Source organism: Bombus vosnesenskii, unplaced genomic scaffold, assembly GCF_011952255.1.
Source record: "Bombus vosnesenskii isolate JDL3184/JDL3185 unplaced genomic scaffold, Bvos_JDL3184-5_v1.1 scf7180000014392, whole genome shotgun sequence".
Classification (NCBI taxonomy): Eukaryota; Metazoa; Arthropoda; class Insecta; order Hymenoptera; family Apidae; genus Bombus; species Bombus vosnesenskii.
This window is the reverse complement of record NW_022883445.1, coordinates 39819-52624: the sequence shown is the minus strand read 5'-3', so window position 1 is coordinate 52624 and position 12806 is coordinate 39819. Positions and strand designations below refer to the sequence as shown.

General features: G+C 37.8%; 1 protein-coding gene across 3 annotated transcripts; it reads left to right on the top strand.

Annotated features, from left to right (window-relative positions):
• Positions 1–8777: 8777 nt before the first annotated feature.
• LOC117239845 lies at positions 8778–11740 on the top strand. 3 transcript variants are annotated; one of them, XR_004494547.1, is made up of 6 exons: positions 8778–9003; positions 9582–9711; positions 9861–9978; positions 10050–10209; positions 11084–11173; positions 11277–11740. XR_004494547.1 is itself a non-coding variant. In XM_033505675.1 (5 exons), exons 1-4 carry the CDS (start codon positions 8981–8983, stop codon positions 11122–11124), a joined length of 243 nt encoding a protein of 80 aa, XP_033361566.1. In that variant the 5' UTR covers positions 8780–8980; the 3' UTR covers positions 11125–11173; positions 11277–11740. The 3 variants fall into 3 exon arrangements, 1 of the variants encoding a protein (XP_033361566.1); XR_004494548.1 differs by lacking the exon at positions 11277–11740 and adding an exon at positions 10735–10791 and having other exon boundaries at positions 11084–11136; XM_033505675.1 differs by lacking the exon at positions 10050–10209 and having other exon boundaries at positions 8780–9003; positions 9861–9909.
• Positions 11741–12806: the final 1066 nt, after the last annotated feature.

Sequence of the window (12806 nt, the reverse complement as noted above, 5' to 3'; positions counted from 1 at the left end):
GAAACAATCAAAATATCTCCCAAATCGCGAAAATTTCAAAAGTTTTGGCGAAAAATAGCCGTCATTTCCTTCCCGTTGGAGATATTTCGACGTTTAAGCACTCGTTGAACTCCATTTCACAGTGCTAATTCAACGCACGACCATTTAAGCGTCGAAACTATCAAAATATCTCGCAAATCGCGAAAATTTCAAAAATTTTGACGAGAGTCATTACTTCCCGTTGAGATATTTATCACTGGAAGCACTGCCGGAACTCACTACAAAGTGCTAATTCAATGTAATAACCATTTAAGCGTCGGTTCGATTCTAAAATATCTGCAAATCGCGCGAAAATCGTACTTACCAGTAAATAGCCGTCATTTCCTTCCCGTTGGAGATATTTCGATGTTTAAGCACTCGTTGAACTCCATTTCACAGTGCTAATTCAATGCATAACCATTTGAGCGTCGAAACAATCAAAATATCTCGCAAATCGCGAAAATTTCAAAAATTTTGACGAAAAATAGTCGTCATTTCCTTCCCGTTGGAGATATTTCGACGTTTAAGCACTCGTTGAACTCCATTTCACAGTGCTAATTCAATGCACAACCATTTGAGCGTCGAAACAACGGGTAATATTCCGCAAATCGCGAAAATTGTGTACCTTTGATCAGCGCCAGTCGTCATTTCCTTCCCGTTGGAGATATTTCGACGCTTGAGCACTCGTTGAACTCCATTTCACAGTGCTAATTCAATGCACAACCATTTAAGCGTCGAAACAATCAAAATATCTCGCAAATCGCGAAAATTTCAAAAATTTTGACGAAAAATGGCTGTCATTTCCTTCCCGTTGGAGATATTTCGACGTTTGAGCACTCGTTGAACTGCATTTCACAGTGCTAATTCAATGCACAACCATTTAAGCGTCGAAACAATCAAAATATCTCGCAAATCGCGAAAATTTCAAAAATTTTGACGAAAAATAGCCGTCATTTCCTTCCCGTTGGAGATATTTCGACGTTTAAGCACTCGTTGAACTCCATTTCGCAGTGTTAATTCAATGTACATCCATTTATGCTTCGAAACTATCAAAATATCTCGCTAATCGCGAAAATTTCAAAAATTTTGAGGAAAAATAGCCGTCATTTCCTTCCCGTTGGACATATTTCGACGTTGAAGCACTCGTTGAACTCCATTTCGCAATGCTAATTCAATGCACAACCATTTAAGCGTCGAAACAATCAAAATATCTCGCAAATCGCGAAAATTTCAAAAATTTTGACGAAAAATAGCCGTCATTTCCTTCCCGTTGGAGATATTTCGACGTTTAAGCACTCGTTGAACTCCATTTCAGTGTGCTAATTCAATGCACAAACATTTAAGCGTCGAAGCAATCAAAATATCTCGCAAATCGCGAAAATTTCAAAAATTTTGACGATAAATAGCCGTCATTTCCTTCCCGTTGGAGATATTTCGACGTTTGAGCACTCGTTGAACTCCATTTCACAGTGCTAATTCAATGCACAACCATTTAAGCGTCGAAACAATCAAACTATCTCGCAAATCGCGAAAATTTCAAAAATTTTGACGAAAAATAGCCGTCATTTCCTTCCCGTTGGAGATATTTCGACGTTTAAGCACTCGTTGAACTCCATTTCGCAGTGCTAATTCAATGCACAACCATTTGAGCGTCGAAACAATCAAAATATCTCGCAACGCGAAAAAGTGCCTTGACGAAGGCTCTTCCCGTTGGAGATATTTCGACGTTTAAGCATCTCCGTTGAACTCCATTTCGGCAGTTCTGATTCATCGTACAACCATTTGCTGGTCGAAACAAAATATTCTGCAATCGCGAAAATTCGCTGCGTCATGGATGGACGCGCTTCGTCTAACAAAGCAGGGAGTACCTCGCGCTTCCTTAAAGAAATATTCGTGCTGGCCACGACAGAAAACATTCCAATCTCGTCCCGTGGTCGCCGCTGGTGAGACCCTATTCTTCGAAAAAAAAGATGATTGCCAGTCGATGCGTTCCGCAGTACATGTTCACATAGCTCGAGGCCTCGTTATAAATCTGGCGATTTAGTCATTCAAACCTTTCCGCTAAAATGTACAAACAGCCTTTAATCCCAACTACGGGTAAGCAGCCAGGGAGACTCTATTTCTTTTCAATGAAAGCACCAGCAACTTTCCCTGGAAGGCGGCTAGCATCTTTTTCTAACCACCGATATGGAGATTGACCAATTAGCAGCAACGCCAATTTCCCTTACTTTCTGAACGAAGGCTTTTCTCGACGAATCCGATGATCTCGTGTCCTTAGACACACCCCATTATAGTTTTCCTCTGTGGCATCATCGGGACGGGAAAGGCATTCTCGCTCGCGATCTCACTGATGAAAGGAGTAACCCTTTACGACCAGTGAATATTACGCATCCGACTTAGATTTTGTGAGTGCGTTCATCTATCATCCCGTTGACCGCGGATTCGTTATTGAACCTGGGATCATTGTCATTAGTTTCTCGAGTGCCTAACTACCACGGTTACTTTTCCGGTTCTACAATAATCGTATTTGCACTAGTCAATGTCTTCTCTATTGCATAACGACAACGTGTAACCCAAACGAAGATTCGTTTCACGCCCCTAACCCTAATTCTAATGTACACCCCGACATATATATATGTATGTGTGCGCATATGTTTTATATTATCGAATACTCTATAAAATAAACTACTCAAAACAATAAATAACGCAATCGAAGAATTACAAAACATTAGCCATATTAAAATGACACACAACATAAATATATATATATATATGTCGGATCGGCATTGGAAATGGGGTTGTGGGCGTCAAATGAATCTTCTCGAGGATTAGCCATTGATACGGTACACACAGGCGTAGTTTATTACAATGATAGAATTATTACAGTCTTAACAATTGATCACGGCGGTTCGGCACTTGCGACACTAGTGACGATGCTCTCGGGCTCAATAACGAATCCGCGGTCAACGGGATGACAACAGAACGTACTCACAAAGTCTAAGTCTGAGAATAATCACTGATCGCGAAGGCGTTACTCTTGGATCGATGAGATCACGAGCGAGAATGCCTTTCCCGTCCCGATGATGCCACACAGGAAAACTATAACGGGGTGTGTCTAAGGATACGAGATCATCGGATTCGTCGAGAAAAGCCTTCGTTCAGAAAGTATTGCTGTTAATTGGTTAATCTCCATATCGGTGGTTAGAAAGGGATGCTAGCCGCCCTCGAGGGAAAGTTGCTAGTGGGAGACGCCGCTCGTTGAAAAATATGTCTCCCCTATCTTCCCGTAGTTGGGACAAAGACCGTTTGTCTGTTTGAAGGACTTCAGTTAACTAACCCTTAAAATTTATAACGGGCCCTCGGGCTAGCCGAACATGTACTGTGGAGACGCATCGACATCTGGCAATCATCTTACTCGAAGAATAGCGTCTGCACGTGGCGAGCCACGGGACAGAAACCGTTGGAATGTTTACTGTCGCGTGTCGCCACAAATATTTCTTTTAAGGAGAGCTATAGAATTACTTCATACCTTTGTTAGGCAAAGCGTTCATCCCCTGACCGCGGCTACGTTCGGCGACTGACTGTCGCCTCGAGCCCAAGCTCATTATCACAATTCTCGAATAATTACAATCGGGTTGAATAACTACAATTGTTCAATTACAGCTATAGTAGACTCTAGGTTACAATGTTGCGGGATTATCCAAAATTCCAAAGGCTCCGGTGTTCTTTCATCTCCGACATATACGTATATTCACACGAACAATACTTTTGTCACTTTAAAACAATATTAATAAATAAATGTTCTAATTGCGGTAGAATAAAGAAAAACGAGCGGCAGACGGAAAATTACTTCGATATCAAACAAAATTAAAGACCCGTCACTATAACTTTGCTGTCATTTATGAGCAGCCATGTTAGATTTACACGCGCCATGGCGACAGGAATATTAGGGATTAATGGAAGTCAGGCGCGAGAAACAAATCATGAAAACACATTGTTAACACTTTTCTTTAACAAAATCTATGCGCAACTACAAATGTAAAAAAATATATGTCGGAGATAAGGGGACACCGGTGCCTTCCCTCTGAAACCTCGGGAAAATCCATAAAAACGTTGTAATTAAAATCTACAGTTGTAACTAAACGATTTGCCATCATTCTAACCAATTGTGTTTGTTTGAGACTTGTGACAATGAGCTTGGGCTCCAGGCGACAATTAGTCGCCGAACGTAGCCGCGGTCAACGGGACGAACTCTCCATCTAACAAAGGCATTGAGTAATCCTATAGCTCTCCTTAAAAGAAAGATTTGTAGCGGCACGTGGCAGTAAACATTCCAACGGTTTCTGTCCCGTAGCTTGCCACACGCAGATCCTATTCTCCGGGCAGGATGTTTACCAGATGTCGACGCGTCTCCACAGTACGTGATCGGCTAGCCCGAGGACCGTCATAAACACTAATATCTAGTTACCTAAAATCCTTCAACAGATACACAGTCTTTGTCCCAGTTACGGGAAGACAGCAGAGACCTATTTTTCCACGAACGACGTCTCCCACTAGCAACCCTCCCTCAAGGGCGGCTATCATCCTTTTCTAACTACTGATATGGAGATTGGCCAATTAGCAGCAACGTCAATTTCCCTTACTTTCCAAACGTAGGATGTCCCCGACGAATCCGATGATCTCGTGTCCCTAGACACACCCCGTCATAGTTTTCCTCTGGGGTATCACCGGGACGGAAAGTCATTCTCTCTTGCGGTCTCATCGACAAAAAAGGATTAACTCAGGATTAAAACAGCTTTAATCCTCTCCTGTGCCAGTATCCCTGCACATAGCAGGTTAGCCGAAAAGTGGAATTCGTTTACCAGTTGCATTAAGCGTCAGTTAACGCTACCCATTAAACGTAAAAAATAATAAAAATAAAATATTTTGAAATGGTCCTTAGACTATTTCTGGTGGCAGCAACTACCGTATTAATTAGAATTCTAAATCAGTATTACATACACAATAATATCATTTCAATTTATTTCCCTCCAGATTAAATTCAAACTCAAACACAAAAAAAAATTTTCAGTAAAATTCAAATTTAAAATTTGATTGATTTAAACAAACAAATACGTAACACGAGCTGTTGGGCTTGTTTCGACGCTGAAACGGTAGTGCATTACACATGTAGTGTAAAATGGAGTTCAACGAGCGCTTAAACATCGAAGTAACTCCAACGGGAAGTAAATGACAGTTTTCGTCAAAATCGACGAAATCATCGCGATTTGCGAGCTATTTTGCTTGTTTCGACACTTAAACGGGAGTGCATTACATTTGCAGTGTAAAATGGTATGAAACGAGCGCTTAAACGTCGAAATATCCCCAACGGAAGGGAAATAACGGCTAGTTTTCGTCAAAATCGAGGTATTCATCGAGATTTGCCGGCTGTTAGACTTGTTTCGACGCTGATAACGCGGAGCATTACAGTTGGCGTGTCAAATGGAGTGAAATGAACACTTAAACGTCGCAATATCCCAACGGAAGGGAAATGACGGCTAGTTTTCGTCAAAATCGAGGTATTCATCGCGATTTGCCGGCTGTTGGACTTGTTTCGATGCTGATAACGCGGAGCATTACAGTTGGCATGTCAAATGGAGTGAAATGAACACTTAAATGTCACAATATCCCCAACGGAAGGGAAATGACGGCTAGTTTTCGTCAAAATCGAGGTATTCATCACTATCGGCCTGCTGTGGGGCTTGTTTCGACGCGGAAACTGGTGTGCGTTACATTTGGCGTGTCAAATGGAGAGAAATGAGCGCTTAAACGTCGAAATATCTCCACCGGGAAGGGAATATCGACTAGGTTTCGTCAAATTCGACAAAATCATTGCGATTAGCGAGCCGTTGGGCTTGTTTCGACGCTGATACCGCCGAGCAGTACATTTGGCGTGTCAAATGGAGTGATTAGAGCGCTTGAACGGCGAAATATCTCCACCGGGAAGGAAATGACTGCTAGTTTTCGTCTAAATCGGCGGAATCATCGCGATTTGCGAACTGTTGGGCTTGTTTCGACTGTTACGTATTTATTGAAATCAATCAAATTTTAAATTTATATTTTATTAAATTTATTTTCTGTTTGATTTTGAATTTAATTGGAAGGGAGATATTGAAATGGTATTATTGTATATGATATGCTGATTTAGATTTCCGAATAATACGGTAGTTGCTGCCACCAGAAATAGTCTAAGGACTATTTCGAAAAAATTTTTTATTATTATTATTATTATTTTCTTTAAGCTAAGAGTGTTAGTGAGTGATGGGTATTGTTCGTCGATCATGTCTTTTGGTAACTACTAGATTGAATTCCCAGTCTGGAAGTGCATCTGTAAGCACCTTCTTGGCTGTAGGAAAGCAATCCTTGTACCTTCGTCTGTCGGGGTTTTTGTTACTTCGTAAGTGCTTATCCAATAATTTACGTTTAATGGGTAGCGTTAACTAACGTTTAATGCAACTGGCAAAGGAATTCCACTTTTCGGCTAACCTGCTATGCACAGGAGTACTGGCACGGGAGAGGATTAAAGTTATTCGGAATAGACAATTGATATTGACAAATATATTTATTTCGTCCGATTGAGTTATATTAATGTAAATATGTTATAATTTATTCGATTTTAGTCGATTAAATGTATTACAATGGCGGTTATAAGTATCGTCGGATACAAATATAGATGTATTATACGGTAGTATGTAGTAAATATGTATGTAGATATAGTGAATGTTCGAGCTACTGGTCGGATAGGGTTTCAGAAATGTTCGATAAGATTTACTTATTGTGATAGAATTAATGGCGAAAACTAATTTCTACTCGTTCGGGTGATTAACATAATACGGTTTATGACAAACGCTATCGTAAGATGTAGGCGATGGCGATCGAGATTGGAAGGAATGCGTCTCGCAATGTTGGGAAATAAGTGAACTCGAGGGCGAAAAACTCGGTACAAAATCTTCGCGATGTAATCCTAACTCTTCTCGGCGCCTCTTTTCTTCCCTTTCAACTTCTGTAGCAATTAATCATTTGTACCAACGGCTCGCTTCTTGTTAAGGTGACTTTTATCTTTTCGATTCTTTCTGGATTTCGTCATTTAATGTGATCATGGTGAAGTTAATATCACTCTCTGTGTGCGACTTGTGCGATTTCGCAAGCCTTGCCCAAAGACGGGCAATATTTGCCACCAATGGGGGAGGAATGCGAAAATCGATAAGTGTTTTCGATAATTGAAAACACCGTTAACACAGGTTTAACACAGCGAATAATCAGTTACATTTGACAATTTAGAAAATATAAGTCGTTCTTGGCAACTAGTGGAGTCGTAAGCGGAAAGTGATTATTTTAATTGGTAACTGGGTTCACTGTGGACAATCAGTGTGGCCTCTTAGGCCTCGCCCAAGGATGAGCAATCTGCTAACGATGGGAAGAGGAAAACGAAAAACCATAGATGTTCTCTGCGTTGAAAACACCGTAATCACTGGTTGATACAGCGAACAATTGTAAACGAAATAGATCGAAATTTGATAAAGTTGTTTTATTCCAGACAATTTATTAAATCTTGAGCAAGAACGTTTATTTCAATTTTATATCGTGAATTCAAGACGTTCGGATGAAATCTACGTGAATTGTGTGCTTGATAGTTTCATCTGTCAACTAGAGCTGTCGACGGGTGCTTTTGTTCAGAGATAACTTTGTTCGACTGCAAGTTAAAAGAGAAGAGGATATACAATTTCAAATTTCCTACCTTGATTATATGTAAAGTCGATCGGCGGTATGTATGGTTTGGTGATGAGCCGAATTTTGACAATTAACTGTGATTCCGCAGATGAAGTGACAATACGAATGCTTAATTCGAATGATGATTTTTGAAACCCTTTTTAATATTCGACTTCGACGAACAGAGTGACGATGTGAACGATTTGAATTTTGGATGAAGACTCTTTGAAACCATTTAACTTTTCTAATATTCGATTTCGACGGACAGAGAGACGATGTGAATGGTCTGAATTTTAAATAAGGACTCTGCTACTCTAATGTTATTCTCGCTTATTTATAATTTCCTAATTGTCACGTGATGGATCATCTCTATGGGAATCACAGCATTGCTACGTGACAAATTAGGAATATTGTAACTGCCTACTTTCGCGGATTGTGCTCAAGTTTCGTCTTCTTGATTATCTTATTTACGCTATTCCTAATTTCTCATATTTCGTTGGGTATTAGGGACATGCAAAGTGCTTGATAAAATGTAGGTATCGTAGTAGCCCGTATTTTGCTAATGTTGCGTCTGCGATGTTTCCCAGAACTTCTCTACTGATGCCAGTGGAACGTGGCAGGCGCGTGCCAACTTGTCCTTGCTGAAGTTGCATCTGCGATGTATCTGCTAACTTCCTTGCTGATGCCAGTGAAACGTTCTAGGCGCGTGGCAACTTAGTATTTTCCGAGTCTTCTTATGCGTTATTTCCTGTTTCTTTCAATAAAATATCATTTTTTTTTATAATAGTAAGTTTAATATATTATTTCATGGTTTGTTTCTCACGGCTGGTTTCTATTAATTTCTAATATTCTTGCGTTACGTTGTATTGACCATTATTTATTCTTTCTTTGTTACGATCTTCCATTTCTATTATCATTTATTAAATATTTATTCCTTCGCTGAAAATATAATTTATTTTGTAACGCATAAAGGTTACTATACGCGTGTGTTGATTATCCAAAATGGCCGCCTGTGAATGTTCCTAGTATATAGTGACATTTTATTAATGTGAAATTTATTATTTATCCGTTAATTATTTGTGACTTTATTTTAATAGTTGACGTATAATTGCAGTGGGAATAATATTATTTTGCATTTATTTAATGTGTGTAATTATTGCATGTATTCCAATGCGCACGTGTAAGAGCTATCCTATGTTTATGACAATCCAAGATGGCCGCTCGTGAATGTCTCTGGTAAAAGTATAGTGACGCGTTCTTTGTTTAATACTGAAATAATTATTCGTCCGTTGCTTATTTCCCTCTATTTTAGCACAGTTAGAATTTTTAAATGACAATAGTATTGTTTGTGTAATCATTATAATGTGTATATGTGCTATGTGTTATTTTAATATAATAACATGTGGATTGTGTTATTGTTAAATTTTATAATTTATCAATAGCACTGTTTTATTGTTGTGTTTCGAGTGTTTTATTTTTATAGAGTGTTCGCTTAATTAATTTAGTACTAATATGTGCATAGTGTGTTATAACCAGTTCTACTGCGTAACATAACTTTATTTCTCTACGCCAGACTTAATACAATTATGCTATATTAACTTAGTACAATATAATAATTTCTTATCTTAATCGCGTTTGTCGTTGATACTCGGTTAATCGGTCTTGATTAATTCCTAACATATTCCTATATTATTGGCTATTTTCTGTTTCTTTGTTGTGAAGTTGTCGTTACCTTGTGCGTGTAATTTGCCGTCTTTACATAGAATTTTGGAGCTAATCTATACATTGTTAGTTAAAATCTTTATTGTTTATAGGTTCTACAGTTCTAATTCTTCAACGCTGAGTCCTTTACTTGGAACGGTTACATGGTGCGCGTTTGGTATCTCCTGGTTCTTCGTTACATGTCTAACACTTATCAAGACTACCTTTACTTATCCTAGAATTGTAAGTATATATATAGATATATATAAAATACTATATTTTGTAAATATCTGTATAGTAAAATAGTCCGTCCACTATCTTGTTTGCTAAGACCGCTTCGCTAACATCGAGTTGTTTTGTTATAATGTCGGAATATTTCCTTGGTTTTCCAGTTTCTTGTTGCCGTCTTGACTGTTTCGGTAGTATCTGGTTCAGTATTCCATAAGTATTCACTTAAGTTTGTTAGTAGGCTTCTTGTAACTGCATCGGCTTTAATGTATATCTTCCAATGTGAGTAACGAGCTTCTTATTATTATCAATTTCTATTCCAAGATGGTTTACAACATTCTTGCCCTTTTTAGGTTATGATTTGCTACCTCGGTATTTATTACCTTCGATATCTTCATACCGTCGTATATTATGCTTTGCAAAGTTGGATCCGTAGCCAATTCTCGTGGAATTCCTGCATGCACACTTCCTTCTACGATGATTGGTTGCATACAAATCTCGTTAACTTATAAGGTACCTTTTCTTGTTTGCTAAGAGCATTCCGTCGGTGTTGAATCGTTTGTTATAATGTCACTAATTTTTGACTTTCCAATTTTATCACGTCTTCTTGATCATTCCAGTAGTATCAACTTCGATTCTTCGTACACATTTAATCCAATTTGGTAGTTGGTTTCTCATAACTGTGTTGACCCTTGTATAAACTTCTTCGATGTGAGTAGTAAATTATCGTTGTCACTCACTTAACCTATCTTAGTTATTTCTTAACTCTTCCTGCGCTTATTAATTAATTTTATTTCTTCTTAGTAAAGACCGCTGTGTCAACGCGGAGTAATTTCGTTATAATGTCATTAATTTTCTTGATTTTTTCGGTTTTATTTTCCATTAGCGAACTGTAAGTTTGTTGTCGAGCATCAATTATTGATTGTTGTGCTTCGTTTAGTTTAATTGAAATATTATTGCAAGTCTTTAATAGTATTATTCTCTTCCATATATATTAAGGCAATTAAGGTTAGTTCATTCATTCGTTTCTGCTGACAGTCGTATACTATGTTCTACGGAGTGGGTCCACAACTTGTTTCTGCGAAATTCCTGCATGTATGCTTCCTTCTACGATGATTAACTGTGCACTAGGTGCTTTTAACTTTCACTGCTTTTAATTATTTTATTGAATTAACATGTTGTGTATTTAAATGATGGTTAGAACACACACATAGTAATTTTCCTTTTTCTTTTACGTTTCTACTATCTGCATGATTCGATAAGCTGTGTCACACTTCCTTTGCTTTAGGCACAATATTGTTATAAACATTTAGTATTATGTATTATAAACATTTAGTATTATGTTTTGTATCGAAACAATTAAAGTTAATTCCTACATTTGTTTCAGCTGGCTGTCGTAGATTATGTTCTACGGATATGGACACATAACCTGTCTTCGCACATACACTTCCTTCCACGATGAGTAATTGTTCACAAGGTAATTTTCACTTCCACTGTTTTGTAATTATTTTATTGAATAACACATTTTATATTAAAGTAATAGTTAGAACACGCATAATAATTTTCCTTTTTCCTTTTAGGTTATCACTATCTGCAGTATTCGACAAGCAGTGTTGTTCTATATACCACCGTACTACGTTGTCTCTTGAAATCGTTCTGGTGGTCTGTTTTGATTATGTGTTAGTTTTAACTTGACCAAGTGTATTGTTCGTGGAATCCCTTTCACCTCAATCTTGACGTGTCGTGTGTGGATTTTGACAATAGTGCCTGGTTTATTGAAGTGTGTTAATATGCCTAGGTGTTTTATATATTTTATATCTAGTTGCATATAAGATATATTTTGTTTATTGTGGTTTTGTATGTCCATATTTGCTCTATATTAAATTGTTTGATATCTCATATTTGTTATAAAGCTGTGTATTCCTATCGTTCCATTCCATTTTCCTTTCCTTTGAATTATTCATGATGTTATTGCAAGATTTGATTAAATTGTCAAATTGTAGGTTATCTTGATTGAATATAGTATTATGTCGTGATTTATTAATTAATTTGCGATTAATTGATTCTTTATAGTTTATCCTTAGTCGAATTATGAAATTATAGGATATGTTGTACTCTTTATATTTACTATTTCGTTAGAGTACCTATTTTTACTTTATTATCTGTTTTCTGCCCTCGTATACTAATTCTCTATATATGACTACATTTAATTAATCTTTTATTAAAAGATTCCCAGTTTCGTTGTATCGTTCGTTCGTTTTGAATATTTGAATTGTCACTCGCGTTATTTGTATATTGCGGTTTTCCGTTTTTTCGTTACGGCACGTGCGTAGCGCGGGACGTGACACTATATAACGTTAAGGTTATAACGTAATTGTCACGTCCCGCGCTCCGCACGTGCCGTAACGAAGAAACTAAAACTACTATATGCAAATTGGCGCGAGTAAGGATTCGAATACACAAAATCAACACACGCTACTACGAAACCAAAATAAAAGATAAACCATTGATTTTGAACTTTAAACAAAAGGTTATTCGCTGTGTAGGCTTGTGCAAGCGGTGTTTTCGATTATCGAAAACACCTATTGATTTTCGCATTCCTTCTCCCATTGTTGCCAAAATATTGCCCGTCTTTGGACAAGGCTTGCGAAATCACACAAACCTCCCACAGAGAGGATCATTAAGTCATTTTCTTGATTATTAAATTTTGAAGGCAAGAAAATCGTAACGGTAAAAATCCACCCTAACAATTGAACTGAGCTTCAGTTCAAACGACTGATCCACGAGCGAAATTAAAAGAGAAGAAGAAGGAAACGTAGGGATAAATTTATATCGAACCACGAGAGTCCAAAACCCTATCCAATCCATCAACGCGGAAAATTTCATGTTCTACTGTTTCTAACACTAATATATATGTCGGGTTTACATTAGAATTAGAGTTAGGGGCGTGAAACGAATCTTCGTTCGGACTACACGTTGCCGTTATGCAATAGAGAAGACATTGACTAGTGCAAATACGATTATTATAGAATTAGATAACTAACCGTGGTAATTAGATACTCGAGAAACTAATGACAACGATCCTAGGTTGAATAACGAATCCGCGGTCA

Excerpts from the sequence above, each read along its gene's own strand:
- LOC117239845 (XM_033505675.1), top strand. The coding sequence starts at position 8,981 with ATGGCCGCTCGTGAATGTCTCTG. Across the intron at positions 9,004-9,581 it reads GCCGCTCGTGAATGTCTCTG|GTTCTACAGTTCTAATTCTT; the intron begins GTAAAAGTATAG and ends TATTGTTTATAG. Across the intron at positions 9,712-9,860 it reads CCTTTACTTATCCTAGAATT|TTTCTTGTTGCCGTCTTGAC; the intron begins GTAAGTATATAT and ends TTGGTTTTCCAG.